The 18,195-nt window shown below is 37.2% G+C and overlaps 1 protein-coding gene across 2 annotated transcripts in view; it reads right to left on the bottom strand.

Moving 5' to 3' along the window:
* asic1b (acid-sensing (proton-gated) ion channel 1b) overlaps positions 1-18,195 on the bottom strand; it is a 210,925-nt gene that overhangs the window by 180,617 nt on the left and 12,113 nt on the right. For both annotated transcript variants that reach the window (XM_048182459.1, XM_048182460.1), the window contains one exon: positions 4,978-5,173. In XM_048182459.1, the coding sequence (XP_048038416.1) occupies positions 4,978-5,173 (196 nt within the window). The remainder of the gene's footprint in view (positions 1-4,977; positions 5,174-18,195) is intronic.

The raw sequence follows: 18,195 nt of genomic DNA, 5'->3' as shown, positions 1-18,195 counted from the left end.
ACACATTTGCTATGAGGTCGCTAGAGCATTCTGAACAAGAACTTCTGGGTGGTTGCTTACTGGTCAAAACAGTTGAGTTACAAACAGTACTGGTTTAGACTTGTGCCGATATTCGGTAATGCGATATATCGCGATAATAAATATGCACGATATTGTTATCGTGGGCATTTCAAAATACCGTAAATAATAATTTTTTACCAATTATTACAATTTTTATAATGCATTAAAGAATACTTTCCCCATCAACATATAAAATGCACAACGCCACTGTATTCTGCATCAAAAGAACACGTGCTCAGATGTAAACAAGCCCAACGTGCATGAGAAGCACATGGCGGAACGAGTGATGGAGACGCATTGGCATTAAATAATGAGACCTTATTGTAAAGTGTTTCCTGTTGTTCTTTATGGCCTAATTCTTTTGCATTTAAATCTGTTTGAAAATGTGACTTTATATTTTTTTGTGTATTGTATTATTGTATTTAAACATTCACAGTTATTTTTGTTATTACAAAAATAGTTCTTAAACCTGTTGTACTATGACAACACTTTTTTTTGCAACTTATTTCAATATTGTGATAATACCGTATACCATGATAAAAGCTTCAGCAACATGAAAATTTGATACCGTCACATGCCTATACTGGTTACATACATACAAAATGTAGGCCTAATACTTTAATACTTCCTTAACCAAAAAGGTGAGCACTAATAATAGCAAAGCTTGACTTAGCAAACAATTTTACCAGTACAGAAGGCATACTAAAGATGCCGAGAAGCAGAAAGGACCTCAGAGAAATCACATAATTTTCTAATGCTGAATTCATGAACACTAGGGTGTAATTCTCTACAGGGACCAGCGCAACACATCACCTTTACAGGAACACCCACGTGAGGCGCTGACATTGGGATGAATATCATAAAACGAGATGTGTGCGTATGAACAGTCATGAAATCTCTGGTTTAAAGCCATAATGCCGTGAGCGGATACACCCACTCACTCATTCACACATCCGTCTTTCCAAAAACGATATGAGAAAAGAAGGGTACAAGCAGACAGCAGCACATTTGAGACCCTCGCACACATTTCACTCACGGTGGGAGGAAATTAAAAACAGAAATGATAATTTCCAGCCTAGACTCACAACGATTTTTTATGCACCAACAACATGCCTTTTACAGGCCATTTTTATTTCAAGACATTTATGTAACAATTACTATAGATTTTCATAAATGTTTGAACTTAACATGCATAATGCAACCACTGTGACAAATCAATCACAAAATGTAATACACAGGGCTGTTGATTTTCCATGTTCATTTAGTAATATCATTTAACATTTCTGGTCAGCCACAATAATGTCATTAAGTCTTCATTTGGAAGCTTTTCTCAGAACTGATTAATATACACAATTAATAAGAGTAAATAACTGGAATATTACGTAATTAATTTGATTTCAACTAGGGATAACCCTAGTAATGCACTAAAAGTGGGTTTCCTCATTAAAAATATAACAAAATCATGCAGCCGTCCATAATATCCAAAGACAACCAAGGCTTTTTAAGAAACCCATAACATGAGGTTAAAATGGCCACGAGATACGTTGTGGTGGTGCATTAGAACTTGGTAGAGTGACATTGAGAGATAATAAGAAATTCTATAGCCTGTTAATCTGGGGAAAAGGTAGAACGCGTAGACGAGATACCGAAATGAATCGCACAGGGTGGGTATTTCCTTGTGAATGAAGTCTTCTGTCCTTCATTAAATAAAGTTTGTTTTCATGGTATATAGTTGAAGAAACTTTCCGCTGACGTTCCGCAGGGAATTCTCTGCTCTGGAAGTTCAAACTCTTTATCACAGGAGCAGCGGACCGAGGCGTCGAGACGAGACGGAAGGATTTATATGTACAATCAACAACAAACGGCTGAACTCAGACTGAACTTGGGTCTGTTTATAGGTCGCCGTGTTCTCTCGCTCAAGAAACCTGCACTAAACGGCCCTTCTGGTGTTGTGTGGCTTCTTATAATGAGAAAGTAATTAAAGTGCACTGGCCATTTTTTTTCAAGAAGGTACAAGAACTACCAAGAGATGCATGACACAGCACTTGAATGTTTTAAGACAGATGCAACAGAAAATATAGAAAATGATGGATGGATTAAAAAAAACTATTTTATTTATTTATTGTTGCAAATGAGGAAGTCCCCAAAAGGAGGTTTGGGAGATTTTGTCAGGTTTAGCTCACTTCTGGACACACACACACACACACGTCACGTAAAGGTAGTTTAGCTGCTTCATTGCTCATGTGTGTCTCATCATACAGTGTTATTGCTCTCTGCTGAGCTGTTCAGCATCAGCACAAACACACACTCACATCAGCACAACGCCGCTCGTACACGTGTGCGCTCGACCACAGGAGCACACACAGCAGCTGGGGCTTATGGGTCCACCAGGACACTGAGGAAAACGGCCCAAACGCTCACCTACATCTCAAGCGTACCGATCTCAAACACACATGCCATTGAAAATGCATCTGAAAACTGTTAATATATTAGAAACAGCAATACTTTTACTTAAAAGGATGTTCCTGCTTACATAAAGATCACAAAAACAGAGAGTGGCAGATGTCATTTAGCCTTTTTATTAAAGGGCACCTATTATGCCCCTTTTCACAAGATGTCCCAGAATATGTCTGTGAAGTTTCAGCTCAAAATACCCCACAGATCATTTATTATAGCTTGTCAAATTTGCCCCTATTTGGGTGTGAGCAAAAACACACTGCTGTGTGTGTCCCTTTAAATACAAATGAGCTGCTGCTCCCGGCCCCCTTTCCAGAAGAGGGCGGAGGTTTAACAGCTTGCACTTTGGTTGCTCAACAACAACAAAGCTGGAGAATCTCACTTAGCCAAAATTATGATTTGTCAGTAACGGTGTTCAGCCATACATTGTTCAAACCAGAGTCGGACACTGATGAAGAGACTCAGGAAGAAGTTACAACTTATAGAATACATCTGGATGTTTCTGAATGGTTAGTGGATACATTTATGTAGCTGCTGTGGAGTTGATTAAACTTTTTGACTAGCATGTGCCGTCATGTTAATCTTTTGTTCAAATCCAGCGTTGAATTGACCCTCGTTTGTGAAGCAGTCCGGCGTAAAATGACGGCATGACAACAACACTCTACTACAACAACTCTTCCTCTTCTCTAAAGTAGCCCAACATGGCCACACCCCCTTTGTTTTGTGTTCTCGGGGGCAGGGTTTATGTAAATTTTCAGAAAAAGCTCACTGTAGCCCCTACCAGCCGTTTGTTGTAGTCCTTAAAAAGTGATTTCTGTAAAAGAAAATATTTCCCTTTGCACTGAACTTTGAGAGTTGTAACTTTGCAGATGTTGTTTATGCTCAAACAGCAACATTACACACTAACTAAAGTTAAAAAAGTGAAATCATAATCAACCACCCCTTTAAAAATCTGGCATTATGTACGTTACTGTATGGACATTAACCATCAGCTCAAACAAGTTAGAAAACCTAACTGTTCAGCTGTTTTACAAGTAGCAAAAAAAGAAAAATTCACGCATATCATGTAAGAAAAATGAGACAGTGAGATCAAAAACCAACAATTTCTATATACTGGAGAATGTGTGGATGAAATTATGTGTGTTGAACATTCACACAATGTGGTGAACATTCACTCAAAACTACTCTGAAAAATCCTGGAAAAGCAAAAACATCTGTAGTGCATAAAGTCATGACACATTTTTGCTTAGAATGAAAATGAGTTTCTCAAAGCATTACATTATGAGTGAACAAAGTTGAGTTTGTAAATTTCCACTACTACGTTAAACCTCAGACATTTAGAGGCCGAACACAAACTCTCTATTACACGGGAAGTCATTTTAAATCAATCATAATATCGTTTAGGTGTTCTGCAGTACTTGGAAATGTCAGTGTTCATCTCTCGTCAGCGTAACACTAATTAATCGCCTCTTATCAATAATCAATACGGTCCTCACACAGCTCTTTAAACTGATCTATGGAGACAGCGCACCTTAAAAAACCTTTCCATCGGGAGTCATTCCCCAGGATGGTAATGTCTTAACCTAAACTAGCAATCTTAATGACCTAGCACTAACTAAATTAAATAAGAAATTATATAAACGGTCTTTATCAATATCAAAATGAATCAAAAGTGTTGCTAACAAATCGTTGTGCAAAAAAAACTGGCATTCCACCAGATCCAATCAAAATATGGTCAACTTTACAGGAGACTAGATAGATAGATAGATAGATAGATAGATAGATAGATGGATAGAATCGTAACATCATTTAGATCTTCTGCATTACATGGAAATGCCAGTGTTCATTTCTCATCAGCATAAATTGTATAAATGCTCTTTTAAATAAAATCAACAGTAATGGATCACTGTGAAGTACAAAACATATTGGCATTTTGCCAAATCCACTCAAAATATGGTCGACTTTACAGGTGCAAAAACAAACATTTGTCATCTTCAAGTCAAAAAAAATATTACAGCACTCATATGAAAAAAAAAAAGCTTTCTCTCTCCGGATGTTATCAATCAGATACAGCAAGATGACGAATAAACCCATTCCAGAAATCTTATCCTAGAATCACCAGGGGAATAAAAGGATCTTTTAAGTGAGGCCTCTTCACGGTATTATCAGAGGATCAGATCGATACGACCCCACGGGTAAAAATAATCTCTTGCTATCTCACCAGGCAGCAATGCTTGCTTCAGTATGACTGTATGAACTCAACACATGACCTACAGACGACAAGTCCACTTTCTTCTGGAACATGTTGACATTAAAGCATTTGGTGCACCTATAAGTTACATGGAGGACAAAATGCAAAGTGCCTACAAAACACATATACAATCTTCCCATCATTCCAGTCTCCACCGGTCGGATTTTGTCCTTCAGAACACCTGAAACTGAGATTGCGTTCACGCTCACCACTGTGAAGTCTTCGGCGCTGCACTCGGCTCCTCTGAAGTAGCAGGACAGGAGCATTTCCTTAATGTCGTGGCCCGCTCGATCGTAGAACTCGCGCATGTTGAAGGGACGAGGCTTGAAGCTGGAGAAGTCTGCCTTATCTTTCAGGGTCATCATAACGCTCTCCTCCACCATGTGTGTATCCCGGATCTCATACCTGATAAGATAAGACATTTCAATCAGAAAATCGTGTTGTGTTTAGTGCACTGAATGCTCAATGGCAATTGCTTTAGAAAAAAATACCACAGTATTACCACTGTAAAGACATCATGGTTTATACCACCCCTACTTTCCTGCCCTTAACCGGCAGGAGGCTAAAAAAGTGCTGACAGACTTTTTCATAAAAACTTCCAGAACTGACAGAACGTGATGAGAATCATAAATAGCCTAATATGAAAGTTTTTTTTTCACCTAAAGTTTTAACACGTATGCAGGAATTAGTTTAATTTATATTTATATTTAATTTATATTTTATAATTATATTAATAAATGCAGCTGCAGTAGGTAGCAAATTGAGCTGAATGATTTTATGTCACTGGGTTTCTGGCCAAGTATTCAGTGTGTTTTACAATGAATATACCAATAATTTGAATACTACAAATATCAAGATACTTTGAATATGGCTACATAAATACAGCTAGCCAATATCATTTTAATAGGCTATTTACAAGTTAATTTTTAATCCTGACAATATTACAATGTATTCTCAAAATGGCATGGTGTTATTTAACTACCTTACAGCACTAAAATCACATAATAACATTACAACAACATACGCTCAACTTACATGAAATTTTAAACCGTGAAGACAATGATTAATTCGAAGAGCACTACATAAAATGGTATAAGGAACAGCTGTACATCGCAGTGTGTCACTTCACAGTGAGTAGAGAGAGAAATTTACCACCAGAAGTAGTAGTTTGGTAAAATGATCGGCGGTGAACAGCCGTCTCGAGTATTTTTTTTTACCTCAGGAGTGGTTGCTAGGCAACCAACGAGACGCGACCGTTAATAAACGGTCACAAACGCAAATAAATAGTGTAAATAGTATTTTACCTGAGTTATGTTTGAGATTGTAGTCTCAGTCAGATGAATGAGAAGAGTTTGAGCGTAAACCGCAAAGCAATCTCAAGAAACCGCTTCACATCGCGTCCTGAACGCTAAAACATGCGCGAGTATAATGAAGTCTGGTTCGCGAACAAATAACTCTGAACATAAACATCTTTTACTGCAGTCTGTCTCTTAACCTAACAATGGTGCAGATTCAGTAATAACTTAGATGCAGAATCAAATGCAATAACACTTTAAAAAGATCATTTGTAACAATTATATTAATAACATTCATAATGTATCATACGAAGATTGTGCTAAAGTTTGTTGCGCATGCGCGGTCGCCACAAAATGAAATCACTCTCTGTCACGTAAAAAAATATAGTTCAAAATCTATTTTCAGTCTAAAATTTGTTTAAAACAACAGTGTACTGCTCCCAGGAAGTTTGTTTCTGCCACATAAAAAAAAATAATAATAATAATAATTGGGACTTTTTATCTCACACTTCAGACTTGTTCACAATTGCAAGTTTACATCTCAGAATTGTGTTGCAAGTTAAAGTCATAATTGTGAGATATAAATAAACCCGCAATCAGTGTTGGGGGTAACGCATTACAAGTAACTTGAGTTACGTAATCAATTACTTTTTTAAGTAACTAGTAATGTAAAGTATTACTTTTTCAGTTTACAACAAAAGTTACTTTTTCAAATAAGTAATGCAAGTTACTTTTGCACATTTATTGACTGACAGCTCTCCTGTCCCCATGTTGAGAGAAATAAAGTTCAGAGGTGTTGTGTGTGCTGTGTGAACATGATGGTTGTTGTAGTTCTAGACTAAATGTGAACATGCCTTTAATCATCTCTCTTACATGAAAACATTCAGTATTCCTCAAAATGAATAAAAACCCTGAAATGCAATCTCAGAATTTTATGCAAACCTACAATAATGAACCATATAAAAATACACAAATATACTTTATGTATTTAATCTCACTTTATTAATCAATGTCTTTGCTGCTGACCTTCAATGATCTAATTCAACCATACTAATAAGCAAATATTACTTTAGAGTAGATTTAGAAATAAGAGTGTTGTTCCTTCTCCTGTATCCTATTCTTCTTTTATCCAGAATATCAGCACAGCTGAAAGGTTTGTTTGAGCTGCGCCCTCTACTGTACAGGCATAAATATGCATTTCCTGCAGCCTGAGGCTTATTCATTTCACTTTTGGTGTGAAAGTACCTTAATGTTTGCCAAAAATAGAACTTTATTTGTTGTTATTAAAAACAAACAAACAAGCAAGCCCAGCCCAGATGAGAAAAAGTAACGCAGAAGTAATGTAACACATTACTTTTCATAAATAAGTAACTAAGTAACGCAATTAGTTACTTTTTAAGGGAGTATCACAATATTGTAATGTATTACCTTTAACAGTAACTTTCCCCAACGCTGCTCCCAATTGTTTGTTATAAAGTCAGAACTGCGAGAAATAAACTCGCAAATGTGAGAAATAACTTTTATCTTGCAATGTGAAATACAAATCTCGCACTGAAAATCATTTAACTGCATGACATGCAACATTAATAGATTCGAAAAGTTATATTTTGACTAATATGAATTGAATACAATACAAAACATTTGCTACATTTATTTTTAATCGCTGAAACACATAAAACTACAGCATAAGGTGTTTCTTGACAGCAAACACAAGTGAATACATCTAAAAACAGCCGTTAGAAAGGGGCAGGTTTCATTTCCTTCAGACCCTCCACGTCCATCTTTTGCTCTTTCCTAGAACTTCTCGCCACAAAGACGAGCTGTCAGGCAGGTTTCCTCTCGCTGCTGGAGCACAAAGTAAAAGATTAATGGAGGTGGTGAGACAGAAGGACAGACAGGCTCGAGAGAGACAGCGAGATGCAAGCATGACAGCACACACAGCGAGCGCTGTCCCCGTCTCACTCGCAGCCCATTATCCTCTTAGTCCGTGCCGCTGTCAGTTCAGTGAGTTCTGAGTCCACACTGACCACCAGGACAAGAGCACTTGATGGTGCCATTGTATGGCTGCCGTACTCACAGACATCAGATGGGTATATATATATATATATATATATATATATTAGAGATGTACAGATACTAAATTTCTCCACCGATACTGATAGCCAATTATTCAGAGTGATATCTGCCGATACCGATAATGATACAGATAGTTTGAGGGTTCTGCCTTTTATACCTTCTTTTAAATTAATAATTTAATTCTTATTAATAATTAATCATATTTTGAAAGAAATGCAAATAAAAACTTTATTCTCTCCATTTCATCAACTTGTTTCACAGTAACTTGTATCAGTTATAAACAAACATATTACTCAAATTAAAGCTACATATATATATTAGTAATATATATATTACTCCTTAAAAAAGTAACTAATTGCATTTCTTAGTTACTTTTTATGGAAAGTAATGTGTTACGTTACTTTTGTGTTACTTTTTCTCATCTGGGCTCAGCCTGCTTGTGTGTTTGTTTGCACTCAGGATTTCTGTAATTTTTTTTGTTTTGTTTTGGGTTTTTTTTAATACTTATATCTTGATGTTTCTGTTTTTCAGTCTGGCATGGGGATTTTTAGCCACTGCCATCAAATACATTCAAAAAATATTGGAAAAAAGTAAAATATACTTTGAAAAATGGTTGAAAATAAGCAATTATTTTTTTAAGAGCAAATAGATATCAAGTTTCTTTTAACAAAAGACCCTAGTAATCTCACATGAGTTTGGGAAGATATCTCAGCAGCGTCTCAAACTGTGCTCAGATTTGTCTGCGACCCAAAATCAGACATCTCAATATGAACTCAAATATTTTCTTAAAATTCTTCCAAGAGCAAATGATCTGAGCTGCTCTTCGCTTTCATTTTATAGCTCTATACTCTTACTGTATGACAACTACTGTGTCTATTTTTATTTCTCCAAAGGACTTTAAAAAGAAACATCTGTGACATTTATATATAACTGAGAATCATAAAAGAGCATAACATTTCCACTAGGTTCGTGTGGTGGGTTTAAAAAATATGATTTCTGTAGTGCTAAACTGTGGTTGAGTATGATAATCTTCAGTGTCGATTACACTGGCTAATCTCAACAACAAACATTTCATGCAGAGCTCCTGCAGCCTGAATTAAACACACTACAGACTTAAAGACCATGAAGTGCAAGACAAATATTGCCCTTTGATTCAACATCGCTCTATTAGCTCTATTATTGACTGGTCTTCTTGCTTTTATCCCACTAAAATCACATTATAAAAAGTATTCAGATGTTTACCTGGTCTACATGATTGATCTGTCATTGCTATATTCTTCTTCTTACACAGCTTCACATGTACACAACTAATGCATGACGCTACGAGAACAGCTATTGTTTTTATTGTAAGGGAGGGGCATCACATGACAAAAAGCTCTTCCTGTTGAGACCCCTGCTGTTCATCTTCACAAGTCAGAAAAACTGTGTAAATGAGCTGGGGAATTCATCAAGCTTGAAGTAGATCTCATTAGCTGGAATTTCATAAGTGGCTTGTTAATCTTCTCCTTCAAACCAAATCATTTTAATTCCAATCTGACAGCCATATTTTATAATCAACACGAAACTTCGTTGACATGCCGTTTTAATTAACAACTACCTACAGGTTAGTAACTAAACAAATTAGGGGGCAGGGCTTGATTTTATTCATCGAGAGTGCTTGATGACATCACCTGAAAAGAAATGTTGTTTAATTTTGATAGAAAAATGGAAGATAAACTTTCTCCCCATTTTTTCTTTAAAATATTACAAAAAACAAATGGAACATTTGCAACTATACCAGAAACATAAATTAAACAAGTAAATAGTGAATTTTGACTTAGACATTAAAAACCTCAAAAGTGATCATTTTGGTCTGTTCAAAGCCATCATACAGTACTTTATGGTGCTTTTGACATTTTTAAAGTTTGGTGGAAAGACTAATCACTTTTCGATTTTATAGCTGATTGAACATTAGAAGAAAGATTGAGACAAAACCCTGACACAAGTTTGTTTCCAGCTCACAATAGTTTCTGGCTCTCTCTACCTCTGCTCTTGATAAAAGTGGCAAACAGCCAGAACTAAATTGAAAAACCTCCAAATGTTCCTTGGACCTGATCCTGTGAGGATTTCCTTCCAGCTTCTCCCAGAAACACTGTTAGCACCTCTCAAAACCGGGAGGATTTAGGTGATAACAGGTGGTCTGGTTCAGGTTAAGGTTAATATCATCATTTGCGGCAATATCCTCTGGATCCTCATCCGGCGAGCGCAAGAGTGACCACTGCTTACCAGAGAACCTGCTACCCTCACCTTTTATATCTTGCTTTGCTAATAATAGCCACAGAGCAGAAGGACAGCTCTGTGAGGTGGACCACAGCTCAAGGTTAACTCAATTTAAGACCACCGGCTTGACCATCTCTCCTTCGACGGCTGGATATTTTCCGACTTTAAGTAAGCACACATCGAGATCTGGCACGAACCTGTGATCCGTGATTTATTCACCTTTAGAGAATATTGAATTTCGACCGGCAGCCTGTTACAGCTCTCTTATTAAATGCCTGCTGGGAGCAGTTCGCTTAGCGCTCGCACAAGTGAGGCCTACCTGTGAGCGTGAGTAGAGCACTATATCTCTCTGTTAGACTGAAAATATGGTTATTTACAAAGCAGGGTGACACTGAGTTCAAATTGAGAGTATTTGCGTCAACACTGATAGCTTAGCATGTAGCTAGTCATCCAAAGAGTTTATTTTCCAGTCAACTACTGCTTCTAACTCAAACCCTGGCGAGAGAAATCGATCAATATATTAGCCAATGGCTAACGATAGACATTATTAAGTGGCATAGCTTGAAAATTTAGTCGCATATGCGAGTGATTTACTCGTGTACAGAGTTGTGAAATGTTGTACACAAATAAGCCTTTATCTGATTAAATATGCACTCATTTTGTGGGATCTCTTTTTGCACTCCATAAATAATAATAATAAAAAAATAAATAAAAGCCCATTTTTGCAATAAGAAAAAAAATCATGCTCTGGTAAATCATAATTATGGCATAAAAAGTCATAATTATGACATTCTGGCCTGGTTTCACAGACACAGCTTAGACTAAGCCAGGATTATGCCTTAGTTCAATTAGGGTATTTAAGTAGCTTTTATAAACGTACACTAGAAAAAAAAACATTACTGGTGTGCATCTTGAGCCAAAACAATGGCATGGACATATTTTAGTCTAGGACTTTAGCTTAAAGGATTAGTTCGTTTTCAAATGAAAATTACCCCGAACTTTACTCACCCTCAAGCTATCCTCAGTGTATATGACTTTCTTCTTTCAGAAGTACACAATTGGAGATATATTAATAAATATCCTGATGCATCCGAGCTTTGTAATGGCAGTGAACGGGACCAAAGAGTATGAGCTGAAGAAAGTGCATCCATCCATTATAAACATACTCCACACGGCTCCAGGGGGGTTAATAAAGGCCTTCTGAAGCAAAATGATGTGTTTGTGTAAGAAAAATCGAGCTTCCGCTAGATAATACCTTCCGTATAAGTTGAATACGGAAGGCGTAGGATGTAGCGTAAACATTTTGAACTGTGAGAAATGTTGAATACGTTGAAATAGTTGAAGACGGTCTGGTGGAGAATTTTCCTATAGTTACTGCGAAGCTGCTTTGAAACAATATGTATTGTGAAAAGCGCTATATAAATGAAGATGACTTGATCTTACTTGACTTGACATCGCTTCGCTTCAGAAGGCCTTTATTAACCCCCCGGAGCCGTGTGGAGTATGTTTATGATGGATGCATGGAGGCACTTTTTCATACTCGTTGGTCCAATTCACTGTCATTATAAAGCTCAGATGTGTCTGGATATTTATTAATATATCACCGATTGTGTTCATCAGAAGGAAGAAGTATACATCCACCTAGGATGGCTTGAGTGTTAGTAAAACTTGAGGTAATTTTCATTTTAAAGAGAACTAATCCTTTAAGCTTTATCTGTGAAACTGGGGCTTTAAGTCATAATTATAAGATGAAAAGTTGAAATTATGACTTAAGCTGAAATTGTGACATAAAAAGTCAATTATGAGATAAAAAAAATTTTAATTATAAGATTAAAAAGTCAAATTTTGACTTAAGCCAAAATTATGATAAAAAAAGTCAAAATTATGAGATAAAAAGTTGAAATTATGACAATTCTTGACTTTTTTATGACACAATTTCGACTTATTGTCATAATTATGATTTACCAGTCCATGAAAAATACTAATACTAATAATAAATGGCTCCATGTTTATAAACTTTCAGAATACAGATTAAAGTAAAATGTAAGCGCTGCTGAAGGGGAGATTTCTGACTCTGTGTAAGAGAAAAAACTAGCGGCCTTTAAATATGCATATTGTAATTGAAACCTACAGATGCAAACAGATAAAGTGTAATAAGAGAAATGCTGAAAGAATACATGTTATTTGAAGCAAAATAGCCCAAAATCTCAAAATTGACCAGTGCATCAAAGAAAACAATAGATTTGCCTGTAGTGTAGTGTCTTGTCTTAATACTGGGAGGAGATTCATGGTTCTTCGAGGCTCCTGCACCTTCCCCTGATCTTGTAAGTTGCTAACTTCATTCAGACTCACGTCTTGATGACGCCATCAGGAAGCAGATGCCGCCAGAAATTTGACCAACCGAGTTAAGATGGTGCTGTGTCTACTCCCTCGGCAGCTGCTCTGCGTGTGTGTGTGTGTGTGTAAAGTTTTAATATTGCCCTGCCAGAACTCCCTAAAGTAATCAGCGTGAAGCTCTATAAGTGAGGTTGGGAAAGCCGCAATTGGATTATGGGCCATAAGCACTTTAATTTTCCAAAGATGGTATAACAAACGACAGAGGAACTTCCTCATCGCTCTCACAGCGCCGCACAGAATAAACGTTAGTTTTCCTCAAGCAGACTTTTCAGATTACGGGAGAGGTGACACGGCTTGATTAAACGTCATGCCACAACAAATGCGCCGTTATTGCGCATTAACTCTGAGAACGAACCGTTTGGGAACTCTTGAAAGTCTTCCAAGAGATTTAAAGTGAACAGCGGACAACAATGTTGTTGTTATTTTATCAACATGTTTTAAATAAACCGAGAAGGGATTTCTCCCATTATGCAGTCTTGCTGCTGCGCATTATAGCGGTAAACACATGCAGCGCATGTAAACACTGTATATTAAAGTGCAATCCCCACAAACAATTAGGATCTGCATTTACATGAAAGCCATGCATTTTCAAGCTGATTTATGCTAGACAGGGATAGTTTTTTTTTTTTCCCCATACAATGTAGGTCAGAGAGATCCCATATTGGTTTTTGTCCCCATTGACTTTAATTGTACAAACAAAAGAATCTTCAGTGGTCATTTTACTCAGCATCATTACTACCTTTCTTGGTTTTGTTCCTTGTTTGAGTTATATGGAGAAAATGAATATTAGGTTAGCAGGTTAGTATGCTGGTTTAGCTGGTTAATAGTCTGCTGAGAAACCAGCAGACCATCGGACTATCTAAAACAAAACATACTTGGTTAGTTTTCATGTGCTTGTTTAGACTTAACCATGCTTTAAAACATAAATTCTGTCAACAAATGACCCTTTAGCCATGAAACCATCCTGTTCTGTTCTTCCACCAGCTCTGTTTAACTCTCCCAGCATTAATGTTGCCGTTCTCAGGCTGTGAAGTGGCACAAAGCATCACAGGAGCATTTCCCTGATGCAAAGGCTCAAAATGACAGAGAGCCGGTGAGCATAGCGGGGCCTGTATATCAACACAGAACCGGCGCGGTTTCACAAACAGTGCTAATTACATGTGGATAAATCCTTGTTTATCACATGGCTTATGAGACACGAGTTAATTGCTTCCGCTTGTCAGCCCTCCAATCCCTCTGAAGCCCCTGGACTCCTGGTCGCTACGCCTCGCAGCAACATGACGAGTTTCTAACCGCATGGCAACAGGACGTTACATGGAGCACAGTTGCTTTTTTATGTGCAAACACGTCTAATGGTTGTTTGAAATGCCAGGCCTCTGCAACCAATCAGAAAAGACATATTTAAAATAATATTGACTAATTGCATTCTAGTGGAAAGTTCTTCAGAATAGCATAGCCACTCTAAAGCCCAAAGTATAGTTCACTTTTTGTGTAGTTTTACGTGTATGCGGGGGTCAGTGCACACTCCGCGTGACGTGAATTCCATCATCAGAAGTGTTCGTGCGTACTATATGTACACAGCCGTATTTTTGTAACCACGTGTACTTTGTACGCTCAGGTTGCACATAAGCATTTAATTTTTTTTTTTTTGTTGTAGTAATTAGTTTAACCACAAGGTGGCAACCATGCTCTGGGGGAGTCGATTCACAAGGTAGTCAAAGAAAAACTGCATAAACAGAATAGAACGGAACGCATGCAAGCTACAGCGACAACAGAGGCCTACGTTGACGATAAATTGTGCTCATTTGTACAACTCTTGCATAAAAGAATACAAAGATGTTTACACAGGTTCTAACTTGTGGCGAAGAAAGATTGCTCAAAACTATGCATGACTCGAACGCCTGTGTGCGCCTACGAGTCAAATGAAGTAAGGAACACTTTCCAAGGCTGTGCATTCAACTGTGTGTGTACCAGGGGCGGTTTCTTCATTAGGGCAATAGGGCAACGCACCACCAAAGTGAGAAAGGGTCGGATTTTTCAATCACATTCAACCACAGAGTTACGCTAGCTGTCACTGCTAGGCTGTTTGTTCTGCCTCTGGAAATAGTCCAATCAGCGTTGAGTCATGCTCTGTGGAGTACCGCATCTTTTTGGGGCGATTTCAGTCTGGCCGAGAATTGCCCCGAGAGCTCTCATAGACTTCCATTCAAAAAATGTTTTTTTCGAGCTGCGGGCACTGCAATGCATTCTCTATGGGTTCCGGGAGGGCTCGCACTACCGTGCTTTCGTCATCATACGTAACCTTAACTTGTGCAACGATTGGTGGAAACAAACATACTTCTATTAATAATTTTTTTTAAGCTGAAGTGATATTCAATAATTTCCTCAGTGAATAATTTACATTTCACAGACATGTTCTCCATCTGTAAATGTTAGAAAGGCAAGAAAATATTTCCATTTTGCAGTCAGGCGTGGACGAGCCTTCAGAAAGCACAAACTTCCGTGAACGAGCGCTGCCGCGCGCATGCGCACCAAACAGACGGAGTTCAATCTGAGTAAAATACATTTTGCTAAAAATATTTGTTGTTGAAAATTTGTTTTTGTTTTTTTTGGCGAACATAATAATTATGCCATTATGTAGAATTTCGAACCTACAACTAAGTGTATTTGTATGATAGCAGTAACTGTGTAAAGTGACTGTTGTAGGGTAATCAAAATAATAATAATAATTAGTCTGTTCTTTTGTTTTTTATTTATTTTCATTTTTAGTTTAGTGTATATAACTTCTGCTTTAAAAAACATTTTAGTTTTTAGTTACAATTTTAGAATATAGCCTAGGCCTAATGTGATTCGACCCCTTTTTTGCACATAATATAGCATATACTAGACAGTTACATTCATGTTTGTTTTTATAGCCTTCAGTATGAACATTATTTCTAGGACAATATTGGGCAGGATGTGAAATAACTTTTTTTTTTAATTAAATACAGTTTTTTTTTGTTTGTTTTTTTAGATCCCAGCCCTATGGCATGCTTTAAATACTGAATTTTCCATGTTTTAGAGAAGCAGTAAAGATACATTATTATATCACTTGTTAAATGGTTAAATTAGCCTATTCATTCATGCATTTCTAAATAGTTTTTTTTTTTTTTTTTGCACCCCCCCAAAACATTTTTGCACTAGCCGCCACTGGTGTGTACACTATAAGTGTAAAAAAACAAAGGGCTTAAGAAATAAAAGTTTCATAAAGGGGGTTTTCACAGCAATGCCATAGAAGAACTATATTTGCTTTCCAGACTATTTGGTTAATTTTTTTCTTATTGTGAAGAACATTTTAAAACTCTACAGAAAATTCATCCACTTAATATAAAGAAACTTTTGAGCAGTGGAAAGGATCCATGGATGTTAAAGGTTCTTTAGGCATGCCAATAAAGAACCTTTATTTTTAAGAGTTTTAAGAGTGTTTAATACTATTTCTGCACAATGTAGTATGTCCACACTGCGCACATTTTTGATATTTGCAAACTTGTAAAATGCATTACAGGACACTAAACTACAACCAGAAGTAGTTACAACTGAAGTTTTTTGTGTTATTATCTTGCTTTGTTATTTTGCAAGTTAGAATTAAAATGCAAAATTGGAATGAAAATTCAAAAACACTTATGAAATGATAACTGAAAAGGCATCAACACATTTAACTTACAACACATTTAACTTACATAATGTGATACATTTCTGAGGTAAACAAAATATTTAGCGGAAAACAATGGAGGGCAGGACTTGATTTCGTCAGGAAATTGATTGGATCATATAAAATGGCTGTTGACATAACAGCAATTATCGGGGTACAAGCGTTTCAAGGCCTTTAAGCACTTGCATAAGAAGGTATAATGTTTTAATTCATTAATTTAACGAACGATCCGATACACTGCGGTGGTCCTAGAGGCAAAGTTGCTCAGAATGAATAGTTCTACCATGTGGTATGAATGTCGTGGGCGTGCGCGAAAAAAGGCACAATACATACGAGCCCAACTGGACCGCGCTCTTGCCCACCTCTTCCAAGCGGACCAGGGATGGCTAAACAAACCACGCATGGGCACAGAACGGAGCGATCACACTTGTCAAACGAACTGGGCTTTGGGAGTCAAACGCACTCAGGCACGGTTCAGAGCGCCTAGTGTGAGTACACCCTAATTCTCTACGACTTACGGTTTGGTCTGCCCGATCACTTTTAGTGGAGAATGCTGATCTTTGGAAAATTTAACAATTACAATAGGGTTTCAACGCTACGTGCTTGAACCCCTAATTACAATAAAATCCATAAAATGATCCCATGATGGGAACTCCTAAAAAGTTCTATACATGAAGTGCCTAAAAGAAGGCTTTATAGGGATAGTTCACGTAAAAATGAAAATGAGTTTCTTTCTTCTGCTGAACACAAAAGAAGATATTTAATGTTAAACTATGTTTTTTGGTGAACTATCCCTTTAAGGTTCAAAATAGAACCTTTTCTTCTAAGAGTGTAGATAGAAAACTGTTTTAGCATGTTAAAAACAATGTCGACAAGAACATTTCAGGTGATGTTTTGGAAAGCCCCCAGCTGTGTGTAATGTGAGAACATGCTGACGGGCGGGGGTCGCACTCGCAATTCCTGTGCTGGAAAATTGAGATTGTTCTAGTGACATTCTAATATGTTGTACAGCGGTTCTCTCTTACTGAGCCTCAGGCAAAACAGAACACTGGATCGATAGGCCAAAAATATCCCACTAGCACAGTACAGGGAATTGCTTTTTTTCTTCCGGTGAAGTCGAATATGTGCATAGATGTGTTTGTGGGAATGTGTTCAGGTGGATGTGTTCATGTCACGCAGATCGTTGGCCGCACTGATTCACAGCTGCAAAGGCATTTTGTAACCGTTCAGACTGATGGAGAGAATCGAACGGTGTCCTGCTGTTGTCCATCAGTTCTGAGACAGGCACAGAAGAATAACTGAGAAATAGATGCTGATGGTATAAAAATAGACCTTACATCTCTTTTCTATGATGTGTTTTTATTTTTCATGCAAATCGCAAAAAAATTACACTGACTGAGCCTGGTTTCTCGCAAGGTTTTTTTTCCATTCTGTCGCCTGATGGAGTTTGGGTTTCTTGCCAAAGTCGCCTCTGGCCTGCTCAGTTGGGGACACTTAATAGACAATATTATTGATCTGATACTGACTGGATGAGAACTGAATTGCTGAACTGAACTCATTTCATAACTAATGAACTTTACAACAGGGAACTGTTGTAAATATATATACAGTGGGTACGGAAAGTATTCAGACCCCCTTAAATTTTTCACTCTTTGTTATATTGCAGCCATTTGCTAAAATCATTTAAGTTCATTTTTTTTCCTCATTAA

Source organism: Megalobrama amblycephala, linkage group LG2 (assembly GCF_018812025.1).
Source record: "Megalobrama amblycephala isolate DHTTF-2021 linkage group LG2, ASM1881202v1, whole genome shotgun sequence".
In the NCBI taxonomy this organism is placed as follows: domain Eukaryota; kingdom Metazoa; phylum Chordata; class Actinopteri; order Cypriniformes; family Xenocyprididae; genus Megalobrama; species Megalobrama amblycephala.
Note: the sequence above shows the minus strand (reverse complement) of the source record. Positions and strands in the feature narration are given on the sequence as shown.